Source organism: Saccopteryx leptura, chromosome 2 (genome assembly GCF_036850995.1).
Source record: "Saccopteryx leptura isolate mSacLep1 chromosome 2, mSacLep1_pri_phased_curated, whole genome shotgun sequence".
Lineage (NCBI taxonomy): Eukaryota > Metazoa > Chordata > Mammalia > Chiroptera > Emballonuridae > Saccopteryx > Saccopteryx leptura.
This window is the reverse complement of record NC_089504.1, coordinates 193,907,186-193,933,473: the sequence shown is the minus strand read 5'-3', so window position 1 is coordinate 193,933,473 and position 26,288 is coordinate 193,907,186. Positions and strand designations below refer to the sequence as shown.

General features: G+C 39.4%; 1 protein-coding gene across 4 annotated transcripts in view; it reads right to left on the bottom strand.

The window, feature by feature from the left end:
• Window positions 1–13,344: 13,344 nt before the first annotated feature.
• Window positions 13,345–26,288, bottom strand: part of C2H21orf91 (chromosome 2 C21orf91 homolog) — a 37,487-nt gene continuing 24,543 nt past the window's right edge. For 2 of the 4 annotated variants that reach the window (XM_066369878.1, XM_066369881.1), the window contains exons 4-5: window positions 17,025–17,087; window positions 13,345–15,617 (exon numbers count right to left, since the gene is read on the bottom strand). In XM_066369878.1, coding sequence (XP_066225975.1) covers window positions 15,451–15,617; window positions 17,025–17,087 — 230 coding nt within the window. In that variant the 3' untranslated portion in view covers window positions 13,345–15,450. The remainder of the gene's footprint in view (window positions 15,618–17,024; window positions 17,088–26,288) is intronic. The other 2 variants (XR_010749313.1, XM_066369880.1) reach the window with 2 other exon arrangements.

Genomic DNA, 26,288 nt, shown 5'->3' with positions numbered 1-26,288 from the left:
TTTAGACCATCCTGTGTTTACCTTAGTTCCCTGAATTCATGTAAAGCCAGTAGCCACGGCCACCATCAGAGCCACCTGGCCCATGAAGGTTTGCATTTGATTTGGACAGATAGTAATGAAACAATAGAGCCAAGAACTGGTGGGCCATTAGCTTTAATCCTAGCTTGCACCCAGTGGACAAGAAATACACACAGTGGGAAAACACTTACCTTTCTGTTGTAGTAATATAAGATTATAGTAATTAAATATATAGAAATATAAAAATATGGAAGATATATAAAAGTAATTAAAATGATATTAAAAATAATTATTAAAATTAAATAAAGTTATGCTATTTAGATAGGAATTAATATAGTGGCTTAGTGCCATAACTCTGTAATGTGATAAACAGACTGATTTACAAGCAGGGGCCAGTTAGTATGTGTGTGAAGTTATATAATACATAGATAAGAAGTAACTTGGTACCATAACTCTGTAATGTGATAAACAGACTCTGACTTTCAAGAACAGCCCAGTTAGTATGTGTGTGAAGTTATATATAGATAAGAAGTGGCTTGGTATTATTTACATTAACTTTGTAAATTAATGTAAATAAGAGTATTTTAAAAAGTGGTTTAATGTAAACATTTCAGTAGATTGACATAGAGGGGATTCCCTGCAAGGAACTCCCAAAAAGGTGGTTTGAGGTGATAATCCTGTAGATTGACACCTGTTAGAAGGCATTGGCCAGAAATAGTACTAAAGCTGAGGGGCCCCCGTGCTGCAGTAGTCACCCAGACTCCAACGTTGATGTGGACTGTCTCCACACTGCTCTGAGCTCTGACCAAAGACAGCCAAGAGGATCACGTTGATGGGGCCCTCTTAAGCTGTACCCAGGCATGCCAAAAGGATTTGTGAGTAATAAATTCAATTGTCCCAGTAGAGCTCAAGCTCTACGTCGATCAGGTGTCCTTGATTCATCTTCCCCGTGCTTATCAGCAGGCCTGGCAGCCTCTTCGAGACTACTCTTGAGGTGGCTATGAGGATGCTACTGTTAACTGCCACTGGAGGAAAGACACGACCAACATACAAATTAGTTGCAATAATCACACAGGCAATTTATTACTCACAAATCCTTTTGGCGTGCTTGGGTACAGCTTAAGGGGACCTGTTGGCGTGCTCCTCTCGGCTGTCTTTGGTCAGAGCTCAGAGTGCCGTGGAGACAGTCCACATCAAAGTTGGAGTCTGGGTGACTACTGCAGCACGGGGCCCCTCAGCTTTAGTATCTTTTCCCATCATGTGTATTTCTCACCTGCTGGGTGCGAACTATGATTAAAGCTAATGGCCCACCAGTTTTTGGCTCCGTTGTTTCATTACCGTCTGTCTGAATCAAATGCAAACCTGCACAGGCCAGGCAGCTGTGATGGTGGCCGTGGCTACTGGCCATACAAATAATAAATATAATAAATACAACATAACATGGGACATTTAGGGCCTTTTACACAGAGATGCCATCACCTGTTGACAGAGGAAGTTCCACCCACATAGCTGAGAGCCTCTCAAACATATGACTGGAATAATATATAATTTCAGTGTTATAAAGTAGCGTACCTTAATTCCATAGGTTATATAGAGACACCAAGGCAGGATACAGAAGAATTTTTAAGAGGAGCTTTATTAATAAGACGGCTGCATATGACTTACATGAGGTATAGCTAACCCAAATCATGTAGTCTCGAATATAGCTCTGAGGCTAATTATATACACTTGATCACATACAGGTTGGGCAGAAAAGGAAGGGGAAACATGACACAATAATCAATCATTAACAATCTTATAACATTTGTCTGCAGGATCTATAAAAAACATTCCTACATATTAAAACATATAAGGTAACACAATAGTGATGTCATTTTACATATCAAAGACATTCACAAATCTTTTAGTGTCTACCTCCCATCCTTTTTTCTAGAGGTATATGTTACTCTCAGGATTCTAGGAAGGGAGGAAGAGTTAAAATCAGTGTAGGATAGGCAAATATTGTCTCTTATTGAAAGGGAAAGAAAGTTCTTCAGATAACCTTTATTCTTTCAATGCCTGAATTTTCCTTTTTAAAATGGCGTTGCCAATACTGAGTTTTATAGTTCTTTGGCACCTTACCACATCAGCATCTCTGCTTTCAAGAACCAGTCAGGATCCGCAGGATATGTGTTTTCCTTTTTTTTTTTCCCACTAGGTAATAGCAATGGGTATTTATAAGCTTTTAGATTTCCTAGAAATAAATTTTGCTGAAATTGGCTTTTTAAAGAAAATCAAATCAAAAGATTTGAGACTCTCAAAGGCCCCTTTGGCACCACACATCCAGTAGTTTCTTATGATATTTATGTATCTCACATGCAGATTTACTTGGTCCTGGGACACAAGGCCAAGTTGAGTCAGTCAGGACAGAAATTCCATCGCACTTGTTCTAAGTACCCAATCCACAATTCTGCGGATTTTCATAGAGGCACGTAGTCCAAATAAGTGTTTGAAAAGTTTTATTAAAGGAGGAAATTTATTAAATATGCCGGCCACATATATCTTACACAGGGCTGCAGTCCCAATCGTGTGTCTCATTAATATTCTAAGGGTTGGTTATATATCCTTAATGGGCAGGAAAAAAGCATGACATTACAATCTTAGTCTTTACCTACATAGGTTTGGGAAAAGGATGAAGGGAGGGGGGATGGGACACAATTCATTAGCAAGTTTATAACATCTGTCTATAGGATTCATAAAAATATGCATTATATGCATTATTATTCTACACATTAAAACTTACAAGACAACACAATGGTAAAAATGTCATCCTATATACCACAAGACATTCCTGTATTTCTAGTGTTCCTTTGGTATTCCTTTGCCCGGAAATACACACATTAACTACATGCTTTCCGGAGGGGAGAGGTAGTTTCCATGGGGACAAATGCCTATAAATGGCCCATTAAAATAAGAAAAGGTTTAATTTAATTTTCCCATTTCCAACAGGTGTCAGAGAATCCACGTCTCCTTCCCCTCTGCATTTACAACACAATGCCATTGGCCATCTTGGTTTTATGCTAATCACACAAGTACAGAGATCATTTACAAATCTTTCTGTACACCTAGCCCAAGTTAATAAAATGTTCTTTAAGCTTCCTCAAATATTAATATTAATTCTGTAGCCTTTGGTACCTTACAACACACCTGGGTGAAAAGCAGTAGAACCCTGCAGGATGTGGACATCCATTGGCTAGTACTTCTCTCTCACAGGTAATGTGGTTTTGCAGGTCACTGGCTCAACTTCCCCTGTGCTTTCCTTTCTGTTAAGTGTCCCAGTCTCTCTGTAAGGCAGCAGCAGTGTGCAGAGCTCCACATTTTTCTGGTGCTTTTGAGAGAAACAGTGTACAGCAACTGGAGAGGAACTTAGCAGGGGGTCCAGATGCTGCTTTGCCTATTCTCAGTTGTTGACCCCATACCTCATGGGTGGGGAGGGATCTCTCAAGCTCCTCTACCAACCAGGACTATGCAAATTTGTTTCAAGAATGTGTGCTTTGGGCTGGTAGTATTTGAGATTGAGCAATATCTTTCTCTGATACAAAACAATTCTCTGGAGAGTTAATTGTGAGGTGGAGGTAGGAGAAAGCAAGGAGAATAAGAGAGGTACACAACAAACATTATTACACAAAGGATTATTTTAAAAATAATGGAAAGCTATTCCTCTAAACCCCCTTAGAACTTATGGAAACACTTAGAACAGTGGAGGAGCCTCGTGAGTGCTTTTCCTTCTCTGGGGATCTGAGGATCTGAGCTGACTGTGGAGTGCTGCTGGAGCTCCTGGCTGTGGGGTGTCTGGATAAGGTACTGCCAGGACCATGGGTCCTGGAAGTACCGAATTCGTCAAGTGTCAAAATAAAATGAAAAGTAGAGATCAACTGTAATGGTTAATTTTATGTGTCAACTGTGTTATGCACAGTGGTCAGACACCAGTTAAGATGTTGCTGTGGAACTATTTTATTTTTAGATGTGATTAATATTTAAGTTGGGTATCTTTTTTTTATTTTAATTTTTAATTTATTGTGTTGACATGGTTTCAGGTGTTCCACTCAATATAACACCTTCTACACACCGCATCATGCCCCACACAAAGTCTCTTTCCACCCCCCTACCTTGCCCCTCTGCCCCTACCTGCATTCTCCCCTTTCCCTCTGGCTATTGCCACCATGCTGTGTCTATATGTTATATATATATCAAAGAAGGTGAAGAGATTAGCCAAAAGTGCTCAGGAGTGGAAAGAAGTGTTAGAACCCAAGTTCCCCAAAAGTCAGTTTAGCAATTGCCTTGCTCCTCATAACTTCCTCTTCTGACTTCATCACTTTCAGTTCAGTTGCCACTTTCCCCTAGAAGAGCCCTTTTCCTGTTACATTGCCTTTTCATGGCTTTGAAGACACCAACCAGAAACCCTGTTTAGCAATGCCTTGGCGTTCTTCCACATTCTACATATGACTGGTCTCTATAAACCTTCTTTTACCTAGATTAGACACTTACCCACATCTCTCTGATGAGAGAGGGCTTGGCCTTCAAAACAGTCCTAGTCACTCGTGCCTGTGGTCCCAATGCCTGAGGGGATGAATGAAAATAATTGCTTGAAAATTATTGTCTGTCCTGGCAGGATAGCTCAGTTGGTTGGAATGCCATCCCAAAGTGCAGAGGCTGCGGATTCGATCCTTAGGGCACATATAGGAACAGATCAATGTTCCTATCTTTCTCTCCCCCACCCCACTCCCCACTTCCTCTCTGTATAAAATCAATAAACTAAACATTTAAAAAATCTTGCCTAAGTTAAGGTTACAGAATTCATTCCCTCCCCCTTCACACTATTTGTGTAGCTTTTCATATTTCTCATTTTTCCTACACTTGAAATTTCATCTTTTGAGTAAGGTTTTGTCAGTTTTCTTTTGGAGCACAAACTTATCCAAATTCAGATTCTCACCTGTTTTCACTAGTGCTCTCAGTTTCATTTAGTCCAATTGCAAAAAAATGTACATAGTCATTCTCTGTGTATATTTACAACAACAAAGTCTGAATGCAACTTCAGAGCAGGTCAACCAACAGTGAGTCATGAACCTCAAATTTCCACTTCTAAACAGTCCAGCAACCCTTCCTGTTGTAGCCAAGATCCTCTCATTTCTCAGGAAGCAGCTACTCACCACTTCCCTTGAGCCATTCACCCCATCATCTCTTCCTTCTCACTCTACACAATAGGAGCAGCCAGGTGGGGACTCTGTCGTTACCCTCCAACAAATCTCCCCCAAGCATTCATCTGCAGTTTGACCTTCTCTCCATTGTCAAAGCCTGAGGTGACCCTAAACCTCTTCAAAGACAAATCATTCTAGGTGTGCTATCCTGTTTCATCTTTTCAGTACTTTATCCCTTCATTGCTACCTCTCTATCTTCAGCCTTTCCACTAGATTGGTCCTCTTAGTATCTATTCACTTTCAAGTACTTCTCAACTTAGAAAAAAAAAAAAAGAAGAACCTTGGATACACATCCTCTCTGACTTCACCTTTACTTTTTAGCTAAACTTAGAGGGCAGACCCCCCAATCCACTATCTTACTCCTCTCTCCACACACATTTTCAATTCATTGTGATCAATTTTTGCTTCCAAAGGTCCATTAAAATTGTTCTCATTGAATTCCTCATTGCTAAATCTACAGATATTTTCCAATCCTTATTTATTTAATCCCTTGGCAGAATCCTTTTTAGTTGACCAACAAAGTCTTCAAGGTTTATGTCTCTTGCCTATAGGACTTGTGAAAATTCCTAGCATAAAACAGTTTCAAGTTGATGAAAGAATTAAAATGGGAACTAGGTGGGAGCCAAATGGTGAAGGCTTTTACTGCTGAGCTAAGAGGACTTGTACTCTCTAGGCAATGGTAATCTAGAAAATCTTTGAGAAGGAGGTAGAATGATCACATCTTTGGAGTAGTAAACTCTGGATGGTTTGGAGCAATGGTATGCAATGCACTGTGTAAACCAGCGGCACTAACACCACCTGGGAACTTGTTAGAAGACCATTCTTAGGGTCCACCCCTGACCTTTTCATTCAGAAACACTGTTTGTGTGGCCTACTGATGTACGTTTCAGGAAACTCAAAGTCAGAGAACCACTGGTTGGGAGGAGAAATGGAGACAAAACAAATGCAAGTTAGCAAAAGCCTCCAAGTCACGGAGGTGCTGTGGAGCATGGACATGTGGAGTGGAGGTGCAGTGTTCAGGCATTGGAGGAGGGCCTGAAGCATTTCAGTCAGGAGCCACTGACTTACTCTTAGAGGCCATCCCGATGCTGCCTGAGAAGTTTTTCATTCTCTCAACGAATCCTTACTGGGCTGAGAGTCATTTAGTATCAATGGGGAGAACACAGGCCTAACCCAGAGCTCAATTTATAACCATTGCTGTTTCTTTTTAGACCATCTCCTCCAAGATCCTAGTAGATACAAACTGTGGCCACTTTTAGTAATTAGTGACTTTGGTAAGGTCTCCAAAGTCACCCTACCTGTGAAGAGTGAACAGTTAACAGGCACACTGACTATTGCATTACAAAAACATTTACTCTTTCCAGAATCTTCCTTTCAATTTCAGCTAGTCCAAAAGGCAGTCCACATAGTCCAGAAGGATAGTTTAGATACATGGTAGCTCTCAGCAGTTCACTTTTATTTTATTTTTTTTGTATTTTTCCAAGTGTGAGAAGTGACGGGGGTGGGGTGGGGGTAGGCAGTCAGACAGACTCCTGCATGCGCTCAGCCAGGATCCACCCGGCATGCCCACTAGGGGGCAATGCTCTGCCCATCTGAGGTGTTGTTCTGTTGCAACTGGAGCCATTCTAGTGCCTGAGGCAGAGGCCATAGAGCCGTCCTCAGCGCCTGGGCCAACTTTGCTCCAATGGAGCATTGGCTGCAGGAAGGAAGAGGGAGACAGAGAGAATAGAGAAGGGGAAGGGTGGAGAAACAGATGGGTGCTTCTCCTGTGTGCCCTGGCCGGGAATTGAACCCGAGACTTCCACATGCCAGGCCGACGCTCTACTGCTGAGCCAATTGGCCAGGGCAGCAGTTCACTTTTATAAACCAGTTTTGTAAGATTTCAGAGTAGGAGGGTGCTGGACGTGGACATGGACTCAGTGGATGAAGTTAGGTGTGACAGAGTTCTCAGTTGCAAGCTAGAGAAAGTGGCTAGTTGGCTTAGGCTAAAAGAAAATTTATCTAATAGGCAAGAGATCATCCAGGAGGCTTGGAAACCAGGCAGGAACAAAGGCGATTAATCAACTACTGGGTTCATAGCCCAATTTACAGAGCAGTGGCTGCTCAACTCCAGATGCCAGGAGTCCCCACTGGATGTAGGATAGCAGATGTTGCCTCTACCAGTAGTCAGATGCTGCTCCTTTTAACATGGTCCTTTCCTACCCACTTTCTTCATGTCAGCAGTCAGGGGCAGGTACCCCAGATGCAAGAGAGGCTGGAGGTGTAATTTTAAAAAATGCATTAATTTTAGAGAGGGAGGGGATAGAGAGAAAGAGTTGAAGAGAGAAACATTGATTTTTTGCTCTACCCATGTATGCATTCATTGGTTGCTTCTTTTATGTGCCCTGACCAGGTATTGAACCTGCAACCTTGGTGCACCCAGCCAACCCTCCAACCCAATGAGCCACCTGGCCATGGCCTGGGATTGTAATTTTTTGCTTCTAGTGGTGAAAGTAGTCTCTGCCATCTGACCACTGGGCTGGGATTCTGATGCAGGGAACCAAACACAAACATACAAGAAAATCACACTGATGCTAACTTGCAAACCGTGTGTAATTTTCAAGAAAAAAGAATCTAAGAAATCATCTCATTCAGATTCCAAAAGTAAAACCTTTGAAAATCTTTGTATGCGCTCTGTCTAGGTAGCTCAGTTAGTTAGAGCATTATCTGGATAGACATGCCCAGGCTTCAGGCTCGATCCCTGGTTTGGGCATATACAAGAATTAACCAGTGATGGCATGAATGAGTGGAACAACAAAATTAATGTCATTCTGTCCCTTCCTCTCTCTCTAAAGATCAATAAAAAAAACTAAAACCGAAGACTTTTTATGAATAGAGTACCAATATATAAATTACATGGAAGGGCATTGTTCTGCCTGCAGTTCTCCCTCAGCACACTCACACCTAGTTGCTAGTCTCTAAGACACCTGCAAGAATCCCAGGCCATCTCATGACACTTAAAAATGAGGGAGAGCAAATCATTTTACAGATTGTTTGAAAATTCCCAAGGCTTGGGAACTGAGCAGGAACAAAGGTGATAAACCAGTGGCAGGCTTACGTTACCAGTTGTTTGTTTGATCTAGCTGAGTGAATTCAGGCTTAGAAAGGTGACCTGAGGTCGCTGGTTCGAAACCTTGGGCTTCCCTGGTCAAGGCACATACGGGCAGCAATATTGCAAGTTGATTCTTCCCACTTTTCCTCTTTCTGTCTCTTAAAAAAAAAAATTAAATTAACAAATTTCCTGTAACGTCACTAAGTATTTTATATGGAACAACTTCATTTGTGGTCTGGTGTTCTTTTGAGTACCTTCTCCAAACCAGACTTTTTTGGCCATCATCTTCTGGAAAACAAAGTGGTGTGACTTAGACTGTTAAGACTTGTGAAGAGGCCCTTGCTGGGTAGCTCTGTTGGTTAGAGTGTCATCCCGATGCAACAAGGCTGTGAGTTTGATCCCTGGACAGGGCACTTAAGAATCAGCCAATCAATGCATAAAGAAGTGGAACAACAAATTGATGTTTCTCCTTTCCTCTCCCTAAAATCAATAAAAAAAACCAAACCCAATTTGTGAAACTAAACTTCTTAGTCCTCCAATTAAATGTTTCAATTCTCAAACACCCCTTATTTTGTATTCTGCCTCTAATCTTTTGTACAACTATCTTTGTTTCCTAGTTTTAAATTTTTAAAATTACTAACATATAAATTAGTTTAAAATCATTCATGAAGAAAATGGTAATAAATATTCAGATTCATAATACTAATCATAAGTGACTTTGAATATTTTGTTACATTTCTATTTTTAAAATTCTTTTAGTCCTGGCTGGTTAGGTTAGTTGGTTGGAGTGTCATCCTGAAACACCAAGGTTGTGGGCTTGATTCTTGGTCTGGGTACATATGGGTAGCAACCAATAAATGCACAGCTAAGTGGAACAACAAATGAATGCTTCTTGCTCTCTCGAAAGTCAATCAATAAAAAAAATCAACATATATATATTTTTCTTCTTTTTCCAAGTGAGAGGAGGGGAGATAAGACAGACTTCTGCATGTGTCCTGACTGGGATCCACCTGGCAACCCGTCTGGGGCTGATGCTCTGCCCATCTGGGCTTATGCTTGCAGTTGAGCTATTTTTAGCACCTGAGGTGGAGGCTCCATGGAGCCACCATCCTCAATGTCCAGGGCTTATGTGCTCGAACCAATTGAGCCATGGATGCAGGAGGGTAAGAGAGAGAGAGAGAGAGAGAGAGAGAGAGAGAAGGGGGAATGTGAGGGGGCGGAGAAGCAGATGGGTGCTTCTTCTGTGTTCTGACTGGGAATCAAACCTGGGACATCCAAACACTGGTTTGACGCTCTACCACTGAGCCGACCTGATCAGGGCCAAAAATATCAGTACTAAAAAAAAAAAAATTTGCCTGACCAGGCGGTGGGACAGTGTATAGAGCATTGGACTGGGATACAAAGGACCCAGGTTCAAAACCCCAAGGTCGCCAGCTTGAGTGTGGGCTCATCTGGCTTGAGCGCAGGGTAACTGACTTGAACATGGGATCATAGACATGACTCCATGGTCACTGGCTTGAGCCTAAAGGTTGCTGACTTGAAGACCAAGATTGCTGGCTTGAGCCCAAGGTTGCTGGTTTGAACACGGGGTCACAAGCTCTGCTGTAGCCCCCCCGTAAAGGCACATATGAGAAAGCAAGCCCCCCAGAAAAGGCACATATGAACAACCAAGGTACTGCAATGAAGAATTGATGCTTATCTTTCTCCCTTCCTGTCTGTCCCTATCTGTCCCTCTCTCTCTTTGTAAAAAAGAAAAATTCTTCTAAAAGCCAATCTAAAATAAATTCATAATAGATTCATTCCTATTAGCCCCAACTAGAAACAACTTATATGTCCATCAACAGGTAAATGAATAAACAAATTGTATTCAGCATAAAAAGGGACTAAACTTCTGATTCTTGCATTAATATATAAATTTCAAAACATCCAGTTGAATGAAAAAAGCCAGAGGCGAATAAGCACATACTGTATAACATTTGTATAAAGTTCTAGAGCAGGCAAACACAAATTATGACAGGTCAGAACAGCAGGTGGAAGAGAAATGAGGAGAAAGGAGATTGGAAAGGAGCACAGACGGGTGATGGTAATACAGTTGTAATACGTTTGTTAAAACTCAAAATGTATTTACTGTATGTCAAGTACACTCTAATTTAAAAAGTTACATAAACATCCACTGAATCACGGGACCCTTATCACCTGCATCTGGACTCTTGGGATGGAAATAATTTTCACTTAAGTTTCAAAGAAAAAGTCTCACAGTAATTATGAAATCATTAGATGACAATTCCAAGTAAGCCTTAAGCCTGCAAAATGAAACCCTCTATATAGGACAAGCATTAAAAAAAATGTTCTTGTAAAAATATTCACTGAGACTAACATAACAAAATATTTATTTTATTGTTATAAAATTAAAAATAGTAGATAAGCATAATTACAGTTCCAAAGCAGAGCAATACAAATATGTAAATCATTGCAGTTTTAAATAAAAAGTTTCACAGCCAAGTAATGTCTAAATAAACATTTTTAAGATCAATTTGCTTTTCGCCCCTGCAGCTGAATTTTCTTTTTCCTAAAATCTTAGCACAATTTTGTAAAAGAAAGTTCTAACCTCAAAGAGACATTAAGTTCAATGAGCTACTCAGACTTAAAGAAAGGTTAACACATATTGCAAAAGTAGGAATGGCTTGAACAGAAATCGTTACTGAACACTTCCTAAACTGCCTTTCAAGGCAGCAAAATGGAAATAAACATTCTATACATTTGAAAGAGGAAACACACATTTACTAAAATTCTCTTTGCTTTATGTGTAGGTGAGAAAAGTCCAATTGACACTTTTTTGGTGGTATGGGACGGGAAATATTTATCTCCATGATTTTGTTTCACTCCAGTATTACTAAAACACAGTCGTGATCTGGACTCTTATAAAAACTGAAAATAGGAAAAGTATGTATTACAAATTAGATGCTAAAAAATCTTAATGCTAGAGACTTGCCATGACATGGTTCACAGCAACATGACCAAATTGCTTAACACATTGAATGCACTGTAACAAGGGCAGTTATGACATGATGAAGGTAATAAAAATACTGAGTAGCAAGACAACCTTGTACAGTATTATAGCCCTTCTCTAAGATACCGGTACTTCTGTCAGAGCGTATTACCTTATTATCCAGGTTAAGTAAGCTCTCCCATCTCACCACCTAAAAAAACTGAATTTGGTAGAATAACTTGTTTTCTCTTACTTATTTTCACCATAAATTTTCTCAAGTATTTATTTCCACCAGCCTAAAATTAAAAATACAATTAAACCCTGAAATAAAATAAATTATTTTTGCTTTACAACCAATCTGAACAAAAAAATATTTAAAGAATTTAGTACTAAACTTCTCAGCAAGTACTTTAAAATACTCAAATATCTAACCTTAGCATAAGTAATAACATCTGTCAGTAAACTAATTGGCATAAATCAGACAAATAACACTACAATAACTTGACAATGCATCATTTAAATTTTCATGTCACGTAACCTAATTTTATGGTCACTAACCTGAACCTCTTACTAACCTACAGAAATAATTTATTCTTTAAAAGTTCCTACATAAGTTTAGAGCATATACATTTGGTATTACACTTTATACTAACAATGCAAAATTTCTTCCAAAACCAAAAACAAAACTGGCAAACATAATCAGATCCAAAAAATTAATTAAAAAAAAAACTAGCAAAAACTAACAAGACTTAAAATAGTGTAAACACTAAGGTAAAAGACATAAACAAAAAGAAAAGTACTTTAAACTATTTTCAGTGGTAAAGAATATGGTAAAATGAAAAACTCAAGAAATCTTAAGATGCCTGTCAAAATAAAATATATTTTGACTATATTTCTGAAATTACTTTCCAACATGAAATTCATTTTAAAAATAATCCTCAAGGCCCTGGCCGGTTGGCTCAGTGGTAGAGCATCGGCCTGGCGTGCAGGGGACCCGGGTTCGATTCCCGGCCAGGGCACATAGGAGAAGCCCCCATTTGCTTCTCCACCCCCCCCCTCCTTCCTCTCTGTCTCTCTCTTCCCCTCCCGCAGCCAAGGCTCCATTGGAGCAAAGATGGCCCGGGCGCTGGGGATGGCTCCTTGGCCTCTGCCCCAGGCGCTAGAGTGGCTCTGGTCGCAACAGAGTGACGCCCCGGAGGGGCAGAGCGTCGCCCCTGGTGGGCGTGCCGGGTGGATCCCGGTCGGGTGCATGCGGGAGTCTGTCTGGCTGTCTCTCCGTTTCCAGCTTCAGAAAAATACAAAAAAAAAAAAATAATAAATAAAATAAATAATCCTCAAATGTATACAAAAATAGGCAGTTTGTGGTGAAATGAGCATATGATTTTAAAAAAACAAACATTTCTTTGCCCAGAATCATGCATAAGAAACTACAAAACACTATTCTGCTGCCTGTGTCATCTATTGGTGTCTTGAGTGCGTAACTTTAAAAAAAAAAAGACAAATTAGGATATTAAATTCAAGGATCAAAGGATTACAAAAGGCCAAACAGATTTGAAAACTTAAATCAAGAGAACAGTCTTGGGTGGTCAAAATCACTTTGAGTTCAAACTGATTTTTGAAAACAATCCAACTTGCCTAATTATGAAATCTAACATGAAATAATGTCTTATTTCATTCCCCTTAAATCATATAAGCTCTGAAATAATTAATAATAGATAATTTGCAGTCTCTTTTGCCATTGTTGAAACTGAAGATATAGATTTTCTTCTCAACTTCCTCATGTTGTTAGGTTGTTTCATATTCTCTCAAGGTAGAATTCAATTCTGTCCCTTAACCTTATTTTAGAATATATAATAATTGCATATTCAAATAAGAAAACTAACACTGAAATATAAAATAAGTTTATAAACTGCTGTGCAAAATCCTCTAATAAATTTTTTTTAAAAACTAGTTTATCCAAATAAAGTACTAGGTTTGAGTACCAGCACCACAGATTTTTTAAGAGCACCTTTCCTTTGAGGAGCTTAATTTAAATGAAATAAATCAGAGTCCCTGATTAAGACCTTGATACTTGATAATCCCTACTTGTTCCTAACTCATTAGTAAAGCTGTGTATTTGCCAGAAATTCTTCAAGAAATAAGCGCATACTTTCTTTGGATAACACTGTTGTGTTCAGGGCTGCACCATATGGCTCATATTCTGGAAATATGGTATTACTGTTATCAAATGCAACACATCCCAAAGTTTTATGGCTGTCCCAGTGATCTAAACAGAAGCCGGAATGTGTGCAAGCACACTGGCTGGTAACATCCTTAATGGATAAGCACTAAGATGCTGGTAACATCCAGAAGTCTTTCATCAACCTGTAAATTTATGACTTTTGATATTGCACACATCCAATTTAAAGCTTATCAATAACTAAGGCAATGTATCCTCACGCCTGCATTTAAAATTCATTTTGGATGGTTCAAAGAATCCAGAGACATTGAAAGCATTTTTTAAATCACCCTCCAAAAAGCAGTTATATCATACTTCAAAGAAAACAAAACAAAAATGAATGAATGCAATATCAAGTAATACAACTTGAACATATTTTAGCATTGTAAAAAGCTGTTTTCTATTAGTCTGAGGTGTTTCTTTGCTTAGTCAAACACTGTCTGTGTTTAAGACTAAAATCTGACCCACACTAAGGCAGGCTGCCAAATTTAAGGCAGAAGTCATATATACCTTCATGCATGAAGCTGCCAAATAATGGGCTTTTTTGTAGATTCTTTCAAGCAAGGGAGCTTACCTTAAAAATACATTCTAAGCACCAGATGAAAACAGAATTTAGAGCCCATTTTAATTCTGCATTGGTTATAGTTTTTACTATAATACATTAAAAATTTGTCTAGCTGCTTGAGACAACCTATTAATTCAGAGCTCTTTGGAAACACAGGCAACAAATGAATATCCTTTTACAAATGGATTTTTGAATTCGAGTTTTGTTTTTTTATGTCAAGTAATCTTCTCTTTCTTTTAAATTCTGAAGTTCAGAAAAATACCTCAGCATTCTTTCTTTGGGCACTAATTTCAAAGATGTTGACACAGAATTTGGACAGTTCAAGGATTCTTAACCCTTTATCAGAAGTGGCACACAAAATAATTGTAATTTTTTTCAAAAACAGGACAATTATTTCATAGGCATTTAATTTGAATACCGATATTACATTTGATTTGCAAGTGAGGCTTCACTTATTCTGTCCCAATCCTAACACATCAAAGTTATTAGAACAAAAGTAATAATGAAATAGAAGAGGCTTTTACTTCTATGGAGACAAGTTGACAAACAAAAGCTGGATTAGCATTTTCTTCCTGAACAAACTCAGAACTTGCTTTCATTAGAAAAAATTAGATATTTTATTTTCTTGTATAGTTGCATTAAAAGGTTATTAATTCTTCTTTTACAAGAGTTATTAGAAGTCAATCAATTATCGATAGATTTCTACTCCAAAATACACTTATCTCTGGAAAACAAGGTAATAGTTGTAAAAGCAGAATATTAAGAGAATAAAATGTAGTGATCTGAAATATGTGTAACATATCCACACATAAAAATGTAAATTCAATATGCAGAGCCATTCAAACACACATTTACAAAGAGAACGGAAAGGTACCTAAAATAATAATTTTATATATAAAATTTTCATATTAAAATATTGCTTATAATAAATAAGAGGTGTATTATGAATTTCATTTCCCTCTTAAAATTTTTATCTTTAGTTCAGACTCATCTAAGGAGTTTATTTTCAAAACCTATTGTTTTGAAAGGTGAATTACATTTTAAACTAGGTTTAATAAAATCACACTGTAACAGTATAAATAGTCACATGTGGTAAAAGAGAGGGCCATTTAGTAATTATGGGAAAAGAGACTCCCCAAATAAACCAAAATGCTCAACCCCAGAAGACTGGATCTGCTCTATTTGACAAAGATGTCAATACTGCCTTTAAGCTTTGCAAATTTAATGACCATAACAAAATGGACCATAACTTTCTTCAACTTGTTCAAAGTTCGTATGCCTGGCAGACCAGTAGATACATAGCAGGACCCAGGAAGGAAGCTGCAGTTCAGTTCAGTTGTTTATGGGCAGGTGGGTCTTCATTCCTGCTCGCCCCACTTGCAGACATGGTAACTTGGAATAGTTCTTTAGAAGCTGTTCGATGGCAACATGGCGGACGTGGAGCTCTGAGGCCAAAGAATCTTTTTCTTGTACTTGGTGTGTTAACTCTTCAAAAACTTCTATAAAGATTTAAAAAGGAATTCCATTTTTAGCACACAGAAAGCAAATCCTATGATTTATATTTCAAGTACTTGAACTGAATGCACTGGGTGAATGTTTGCAATGAAAGTGATTTGACACCAAGGAAACAGTTGTGTTTTGATCATTCAAGGGTGCTGCACACTTTGCCCAGCCAGCTGGAGTGTGGTACTCTTCTCCATTAAGTGAAACTTAAGTGTCATAAGTAATGACTAGATAGATGAGCAGCAGAAGTGCAGTTACAGCTACCAAAACACTTCTCAATTCTAAATATATAGAAACAGGTTCAGTCAATATCTAATATGACTGATGGAAAGGAAAGGAAGTATACATTAGTGTCTAGGTCTGGAAACCCCTCTAAGAGGCTTTGAAATCAGACTACCTAGAATACTGACTCCCTGTTCTTACTCTTATGAATCTCAGGCAAGTAACTTAATCTGTTTTAATTCCCTCTTCTGCATTACCTCAATGAGTAAACCCTTCACAATTACTGTGAGAATTTGATAAACTCATACTTATAAACTACTTACCACAGAATATGTATATGATAAATATATGTTGCTATTACTATTATTATTATTATTTTCTTTTTGTGAGAGGCTTTGTGATGAAGAAATAACACTAGCTTTGGAGTTAAAAAGATAGGGGCATTAGAGTCTTTAATCTGTTACTGACTGAATGCATGATTTTTGTAAGCAACTTAACTGACTCTGCAGTGTAGTTTTCTCACCAAAATGGGAATTGTGAAATAAAAGAAAAAAGAGAAAATTCGGGAATTTGAACACTAACTGTTAATTTAACTGTTGGTGTTAGCATTGTGGTTCATGATGTTAAAAGAATAACAAACTTGTGTTATTATTTTTAGATGTGATGAGGTTGTGATTCCTTATAAAAAGTTATCTTTTTGAGAAAACAGTATGTTGTCTGGGATTAGTTTCAAAATAACCCATGCTGGCGGAGGTGGGGGGAGGCGAGGGAAAGGAGTGCGGGAAGAGAGGCAGGAAACTCAGCTGTGCTTCTTGTAATGGTTGAAGCTGATGAAGGGGGTCAAGGGACTCACTAGACTATTCTGACTCTTTTGTGTTTCAATTGTTCCAAACCAGGGCTAACTCCCTCTAACTGGCAGGGAGTTCAGAACTTGGCACAATAGGAGTCAACAGGAAAGAAGGTAGAGATTAAGCTGTCGTCTCCATTTCCACATAAAAAAGAAAAAAACGATTTCCCCTGCAACTCACAAGTTGTTCTCTTACTCTCTTTGCTCTGAAAACTCTAACAGGTTCTAATCCTATTTCCAGGTTTCAATGCAGATGAAACTAATGGTACTCGGTCATAAGGGATTTTCTGTATCCAAACTGTCACATGCAAGAAGACACTGAAAGACTCTTTACCCTGTACTTGCTGTCGGAGCCTTGCATTCAGTTGCGTTACCTCACCAAAAGTCATCGAATTCACTGAAACATGAAAATACAACCATTATTACCACAACAACCAGGGAAAATAAGCTGCCTACACCACTAACACAATATACTATTTATACACACACACACACACACACACACACACACACACACACACACACACACACACACACACACGTACTTAACTGCCAACATAACATTTGGCAGTACCTTAGGATTCCTTCATTAATTACTACTACAGTATGGAGGTTTAAAACCCTAACCTTAACCCACAGTAAGAAATGTATTTTACATCACACCCAGTATACCTCCCCTGAAACAAAAGTTTCACCATGTTCAGTCCACTGGATTCTGATATATCCCATTCTATTTGCTTTTAAAAAGTGTGAGTCACTACCCAAGTCAATTTTGCTTCAACAATACATAGTTTATGACCCCCAGTTTGCAAGATACTACTGGAAATTACTGTGAAAACAGTCTGAAAAATCAAGTTGTCTATTTAGTTATATAGCCTTATCTATGAAGAATCAAAAAGTTTTATAAAGATATACGGATGGTCCTTTCTTACTCTAAAATCAACTTGATTTTAAGTCAATTAAAATGATCTCAGCTTCTGTGGGTTTTTATTGATGCAGATGCAATGAGTCACTTTTCTAACTTTAAAATAACACATTACCCTTGGCCTTCAGTAAAATGTTAGATTTTTGCTTTTAAAATGTCACTCCCGAAAAACAAGAGATGACATCAGAGTAATGGCGGGGTAGGAACCGATACCGATAAATCTCCCCCAAAACTCAACAAGATCTTCAACCAGAAACAGAAAAACCTATACTTGGAGCCTCCAGATGCTTCGCAATATACCCGAAGGTATGGTCGAGTGAAAAATTGGCTAAATATATAACCAAACCCCGAAGGAAATAGGGAGTAAGAAATGCTCCGCCTTCCTCACTAACCTAAACAGGGTGGCTTCCTCTGGTAACTGTGAATATAGAAACTGAGGCGGTCAAAGGGGGTGAATAGATCTAGGCCACGGCACAAACGGCCGAACCAGGCTGTGGCACGGAGATCCAAGCCGAGGAAAAACTGATCCTGTGGCAACCTGGGCAATACAAGCTAACACTCGCGCCAAACCCAAAGAAAGAAAGACAAGCGGGGCAGCCATTTTACCCGATCTCCTGGTCGGTGCGCAGTTAGTGGGCGAGAAATTTCTTCATAAGCCCCGGGAATGGGTGTCCATGTTACCCCACAGAGAGGCAGAGTCAGAGGCCTTTCTGTGGGCCGAAAGCAGAATCTCTGGGCAGCCCCAGCACCCTGGGAAAGCCGCACATGGGAGGGAGTGAGAACTAATTCCAACGGTGGAAATTTTCCATGCTGGTGGGGGTTTCACTCAGAGGGAAACGCGGCCGGCCTCATATCCTGGTCTGCGTGCGCAGATAGTGAGTGAGAGAATCCTCCGAGTGCCTCGGCAGTGCGCGCCCGTGTTATCGCACAGGGGCAGAGTCAGGGGCCTTTGTGTGGGCCAAAGCGGAATCTCGGGCCGCCCCAGCGCCTTGCAAAAGCCGCACACGGGGACGCAGCGAGAGCCAATTCCAACGCTGCAACTTTTCCATGCGGTTGGGGGTTTCACTCAGAGCGTGAGACTGCTGGCCGGATATCCTGGTCTGCGCACACAGATAGTGAGGAGAGTTTCCTCCAAGCGCCCCGAAAGTGGGCGCCCGCCTGTGTTACTGGACAGAGTGGCAGAGCCAGTGGTCTTTGAGTGGTCGGAAAGCCCGCCTGATTATGCTAGCGGCTCTGACTGACTGAGCCTTACCCAGAGCCCTGTGCTGTGTGGAAATAGAGTGGGGAGTTGCCAGCTCTTTGAGCCTCTTACTGTCCAGGCAGAGGCAGCAGCAACCCCATAGCTGGATTATCAGGCTACTAATTGAGAAAGGAAAGACTAGGAGAAAGGCTCCAGGAACACAAACTCTCTCACTGTCGGAGCCTATAAATGCTAATGAGCCTTGACTGCCAATCAGACTAAAGCACAATACATGACATTGCCATAGAGACTTATCAACTGCAAACCTCTACCTGAGCGTGCCAAAGGGGCAGAACCCAGGGTACAGAGTCACCGACCAGGAAGAGGGAGAGAAAAGAAAAAGCAAGAAGATAACCTCTCAAAATCAAGAATAATCTGCAGACTTTATAACCTATCCCATTTTATTATATTTGTTCGTTTGTTTCTCTTATCTTCATTCTTGATACTTTTTTTTCCTCCTCCAATTTGGCCGATTAACTCTCTACCGGTCTTACTCTCTCCTCTCCTTGAACTACACTACCCATAAGTGTTACATCTCCCATTATCTTTTCTCTCCTCTACCTTTCTCTCTGAGGGTTGCACTCCAAAAGCCTTAACTCTCTCTCTTTCTTTTTTGTTCTTTTAGTGGTTCCCTCTTTTTTTCTCTCTCTCTCTTTCTTTTCTCCCTCTATATTAGTTTCTTCCTTTCTCCTTTACATCTCTTCTCATTCAAACCTCAATAACAAACAAATTATCTTATCTGGGACTCAAACTTATGTTTGTGGCATTTTGGGGTTTTTTTACTTCACCTTTTTAACTCACTAGCAGCGCTCCCATCCCTGGCTCTCCATTTTATCTAGTTCTTGTTCCACTAAATACAATAGTAATTTTTTAATTTGTCCCCCCAATTTTCTGTTTTCCTCTTATTCCTCTCATCATAACTCTTAGACAACCAACACCTAAAAGCAAATCATTTTCTTCTTGACCCAAATTTTTTCCTTATTTGCTTTTTGTGGGTCCATACCCTCTTTTTTTTTTTTGGCCCCTTTATTACTTTTCCCCAATTCAGGCCCTCCATCACAGTCATTGATTGTTATAATTCACAGTTAACCACAAGATTTTCTCGGAGACATCACGGAAATGGTGCCGTGAGCAGCGCGTCCGATCTCCCCAAAACCACAAAAAATTTATCAACTAGAAACAGGAAAATTTATCCTCGGAGCATTCCGGAGTTCCACACAAACTGAAAGCGAAAGGACTGTTATCATTTGAATCTGAGAGACGAGGGTGTGGAGGAAGCTACCGCAGGGACGTTCATTCAAGCCGCGAGGAAGTGCGCCTGTGGTGAGTCAGCCCACACTCGGGAGCCGCGAGCAGCAGCCACGAGCAGCAGCTGCGAGGAGCAGCAGCAGGCGCGCTCCCGGTTCAGTTGCAGAGCGAGCACCGCCCACACTCCGGAGCGGCGAGCAGCCGCTGGCGCACCCGGTCCGGTTGCAGAGCGAGCACCACTAACGTTCCCAGCGGCCCGCGCACTGCGAGTGAGAGTCGCCAGCCACCGGTGCCCGGAGCACCCCATTCGCGCGTGTACCCTGGGCATTCCACGCGCCCAGAGCGCCCTGCTGGCCCGCACACCCAGGGTGCCCCATCATCCTGCGCCCGGTGCGCCCCAGCCGCCAGCAGCGGGGGGAGCGGGAGAGGCCCCAGGGCGGTATTCCCTACTTGGGAGATTCTCTCCGCGGGCGGGGCACCTCACCCAGCCATTCAAGCTAACAATCAAGCGTTGGGGGAAGGGTGCGCGCAGGCAGCCTGAAATACCTCCGGGAGCACAGCTGCAACCCAATCACTGAAATTAGCTTAACCTGTGAAATCTGCGCACCCTCGGTTCTAATTGATAAGATCTCTCTCAGTTCAGCGACCCAGGACAAGAGGCGTGATATTTTTAGTGCCTCTCGCTAAAGGGGCGGGGGCAACTTCTGATTAATAGAGCCTCCATATTCAGGGATAAACGCTAACAAGAAGGACTTGGCAGATAATAAGATCTATACTACACTAGTCGTAAGCAGAGACTAGTGCCTCTTCTTCCCAGCCGAAACAGGCTACAAAGTGTGGAAAGCCTGGGTTGAGAGGTCCAACTGAATGCTAGGCGCTGAACAGTCACCTTGACAACAATTGATTCCCACCCCCGCCTGATTACACTGGAGGCCCTGACTGCCAGAGCCTTTCCCAAAGCCTTGCACTGAGTGGGGATAGAGTGGGGATTTCCCAGCTCTTTGAGCCTCTTACTCCCCAGGCAGAAGCAGTTGCAGCCTTATAGCTGGATCACCAGGCTGCTAATTCAGGAAGGGGGGACTAGGAGAGAGAATCCAGGAAAGCAAACTCTCTCATCGTTGGACCCTGCAAACGCCAACAAGCCTTGATTACCAGCAAGACTAAAGCCAATTATATGACATTGCCATAGAATCCCATCAACTGCAAATCCCTACCTAAGTGTGACACAGGGGCAGAGCCTGGGGTAGAGTCACCGACCAGGAAGAGGGAGAGAAAAGAAAAAGGAAGAAGTTAACATCTCAAAATCAAGAAAAATCCACAGACTTTACAACTTGTTCCACTAATTTTTTTTTTTTTGTTGTTGTTGTTTGTTTCTTCTATCTTATTGCCTTTATTTCCTCCACCTCGGTCCTTCTATTCTCTGCCCATCTTATGCTTCCCTTTTCTTGAACTACACTACCCATAAGTGTTACATTTTATTTCTCTTCTTCATCCTCACCCTCCTTTAAGGTTATACTCCAAAACACTTAACTCTCACTCTCTCCTCTTTTGTTTTATTTTGTTTTATCTTGTTTTTTTCTCTTCCTTTTTTATTTCTTCCTTCGTTTTTCTCTTTTTCTTATTTTTTCCTTTCTATTCGTTTTTTCTTTTCTCGTTTTACTTTCATCCCATTTAATCCTCAATCACGAACAAATTAGTTAATTTGGGACTCAAGGCTTTTTTTGGCTTTCTTTTTCTTTTTCGCTTTTGTTTTTGTTTTTTACTTGTTTGTTTATTTTTGTGGTATTTTGGGTCCTCCCAACCCAAGGTCCCCATTGTATTTAGTCTTCGCTCCACTTAATACAACAGATTTTTACTTATCATTTTTATTTTTTTCTTCTTTATTATTCTTTTTTTGTCCTTTTTTCTGGTTCCCTCTTATCCCTCTCATTATATCTCTTAGTTGACCATCACTCACAAGTAAATCATCTTATGCTTGTCTAAGATTTTCTTCCTTTTTTTTTTTTTTTTTTTTTTTGCATTTAGTAGGTCCCTACTCCCCTTTTTTGGCCCCTTGAACTCTTCACCCCAAATCAGGCCCTCCATTATAGGCACGATAGTTCCCTGAGGAGGGGAGAGGAGGGAAAGAGAAGAAAGAAAAAAAGGGGGAAATAATAAATTATTACTGTTTTTTTTTTGTGGGGTGTTTTCCTTTTTTTTTTTTTTTTTTACTTTCTACTCTTTATTAATTCTAATTAGTCCTATCAACAAGACCACCCTCAGATGCCAATAAGAAAGAGGAAATCGAATATTATGGATACAAAAGAAAGAGAGGTAACACAAATAGATGTGGAAAAATCTATGGAGAAAAGACTGAACATATTGGAAGCCTTGGAGCTAAATGACAGAGAATTTAAAATGGAAATCTTAAAAATACTCAGAGATATACAAGAAAACACAGAAAGGCAATTTAGGGAGATCAGAAAACAACTCAATGAACACAAAGAATATATTACCAAGGAAATTGAAACTATAAAAACAAATCAAACAGAAATGAAAAACTCAATTCACGAGCTGAAAAACGAGGTAACAAGCTTAGCTAGCAGAACAGCCCAGATTGAAGATAGGATTAGTGAAATAGAAGACAAACAACTTGAGGCACAACAGAGAGAAGAAGAAAGAGACTCAAATATAATAAAAAACGAGAAAGCCCTACAGGAATTGTTTGACTCCATCAGAAAGAATAACATAAGGATAATAGGTATATCAGAGGGAGAAGAGAAAGAAAATGGAATGGAGAATATACTCAAACAAATAATAGACGAGAACTTCCCAAGCCTGTGGAAAGAACTAAAGCCTCAAATTTAAGAAGCAAACAGAACACCGAGTTTTCTTAACCCCAACAAACCCACTCCAAGGCACATCATAATAAAGATGACACAAAGCAATGACAAAGAAAAAATTCTAAAGGCAGCCAGGGAAAAGAAGAGTACAACATATAAAGGAAGGCCTATTAGATTATCATCAGATTTCTCAGCAGAAACTCTACAAGCTAGAAGAGAGTGGACCCCAATATTTAAAGCCCTGAAAGAGAGGGACTTTCAGCCACGAATACTATACCCATCAAAGCTATCCTTCAAGTATGAAGGAGATATAAAAACATTCACAAATTCAGAAAAGATGAGGAATTTATCAACAGAAAGCCCCCACTCCAGGAAATACTAAAGGGGGTTTTCCAACCAGATTCAAAGAACAAAAGAAAACAACACCACAAGTAACAGCTCCACCAAGAACACAATAAAACCAAACTTAAACTGTGACAACCAAGGAAAAAAAGGGGGGAGAGAATGGAGATTAACAGTAGCAAAGGACGATGAAGTGCAGAAATACTCATAAGATAGGGTACTACAATGAATATGGTAGGTACCCTTTTCATTACTTAATGGTAACCACCCTAGAAAAAACCACCACAAAAACACTTGACTTAAAAAAGGTAGCAACAGAGGAAAGAAGTATGGAACACAAACAAACAAAAACAAATGATAGAAAAACAAAAGAGAAGAATCAAACTAGATACAAAACTAACAGAAAGCAATTTATAAAATGGCAGTAGGGAACCCACAAGTGTCAATAATTACACTAAATGTAAATGGATTTAACTTACCAATAAAAAGACACAGAGTAGCAGAATGGATTAAAAAAGAAAATCCAACTATATGCTGCCTACAAGAAACACATCTAAGCAACAAGGATAAAAACAAATTCAAAGTGAAAGGCTGGAAAACAATACTCCAAGCAAACAACACCCAAAAAAAAGCAGGCGTAGCAATACTCATATCTGATAATGCTGACTACAACACAGAAAAAGTACTCAGAGACAAAAATGGTCATTTCATAATGATTAAGGGGACACTGAATCAAGAAGACATAACAATCCTTAATATATATGCACCAAACCAAGGAGCACCAAAATATATAAGACAGCTACTTATTGATCTTAAAACAAAAACTGACAAAAATACAATCATACTTGGAGACCTCAATACACCGCTGACGGCTCTAGATCGGTCATCCAAACAGAGAATCAACAAAGACATAGTGGCCTTAAACAAAACACTAGAGCACCTGGATATGATAGACATCTACAGGACATTTCATCCCAAAGTGACTGAGTATACATTTTTCTCCAGAATTGACCATATGTTGGGCCACAAAAACAACATCAGCAAATTCAGAAAAACTGAAGTTGTACCAAGCATATTTTCTGATCATAAAGCCTTGAAACTAGAATTCAACTGCAAAAAAGAGGAAAAAAATCCCAAAAAAATGTGGAAACTAAACAACATACTTTTAAAAAATGAATGGGTCAAAGAAGAAATAAGTGCAGAGATCAAAAGATATATACAGACTAATGAAAATGACAATACGACATATCAGAATCTATGGGATGTAGCAAAAGCTGTGATAAGAGGGAAGTTCATATCACTTCAGGCATATATGAACAAACAAGAGAGAGCCCAAGTGAACCACTTAACTTCCCACCTTAAGGAACTAGAAAAAAAAGAACAAAGAAAACACAAAACCAGCCAAAGAAAGGAGATAATAAAAATCAGAGCAGAAATAAATGAATTAGAGAACAGAAAAACTATAGAAAAAATTAATAGAACAAGGAGCTGGTTCTTTGAAAAGATCAACAAAATTGACAAACCCTTGGCAAGACTTACCAAGGAAAAAAGAGAAAGAACTCATATAAACAAAATCCAAAATGAAAGAGGAGAAATCACCACGGACACCGTAGATATACAAAGAATTATTGTAGAATACAATGAAAAACTTTATGTCACTAAATTCAACAACCTAGAAGAAATGGATAAATTCCTAGAACAATACAGCCTTCCTAGACTGAGTCAAGAAGAAGCAGAAAGCCTAAACAGACCTATCAGTACAGAAGGAATAGAAAAAACCATTAAAAACCTCCCCAAAAATAAAAGTCCAGGCCCTGAGGCTATACCAGCGAATTTTATCAAACATTCAAAGAAGACTTGGTTCCTATTCTACTCAAAGTCTTCCAAAAAATTGAAGAAGAAGCAATACTTCCAAACACATTTTATGAGGCCAACATATCCCTCATACCAAAACCAGGCAAGGATGGCACAAAAAAAGAAAACTACAGACCAGTATCTCTAATGAATACAGATGCTAAAATACTAAACAAAATACTAGCAAATCGAATACAACAACATATTAAAAAAATAATACATCATGATCAAGTGGGATTCATCCCAGAATCTCAAGGATGGTTCAACATACGTAAAACGGTTAACGTAATATACCATATCAACAAAACAAAGAACAAAAACCACATGATCTTATCAATAGACGCAGAAAAGGCTTTCGATAAAATACAACACAATTTTATGTTTAAGACTCTCAACAAAATGGGTATGGAAGGAAAATATCTCAACATGATAAAGGCCATATATGATAAACCATCAGCTAACATCATATTAAATGGCACTAAACTGAAGGCTTTCCCCCTTAAATCAGGAACAAGACAGGGTTGTCCACTCTCTCCACTCTTATTTAATGTGGTAATAGAGGTTCTAGCCAGAGCAATCAGACAAGACAAAGAAATAAAAGGCATCCACATCGGAAAAGAAGTAAAGGTATCACTTTTTGCAGATGATATGATCCTATACATCGAAAACCCCAAAGAATCCACAAAAAGACTACTAGAAACAATAAGCCAATACAGTAAGGTCGCAGGATACAAAATTAACATACAGAAGTCAATAGCCTTTCTATATGCCAACAATGAAACAATTGAGAATGAACTCAAAAGAATAATCCCCTTCACGATTGCAACAAAAAAAATAAAATACTTAGGAATAAACATAACAAAGAATGTAAAGGACTTATATAATGAAAACTATAAACCATTGTTAAGGGAAATCGAAAAAGATATAATGAGATGGAAGAATACACCTTGTTCTTGGCTAGGAAGAATAAATATAATCAAGATGGCTATATTACCCAAAGCAATATACAAATTTAATGCAATTCCCATCAAACTTCCAATGACGGTTTTTAAAGAAATAGAGCAAAAAATCATCAGATTTATATGGATTTATAAAAAACCCCGAATAGCCAAAGCAATCCTAAAGAAAAAGAATGAAGCTGGGGGCATTATAATACCTGACTTCAAA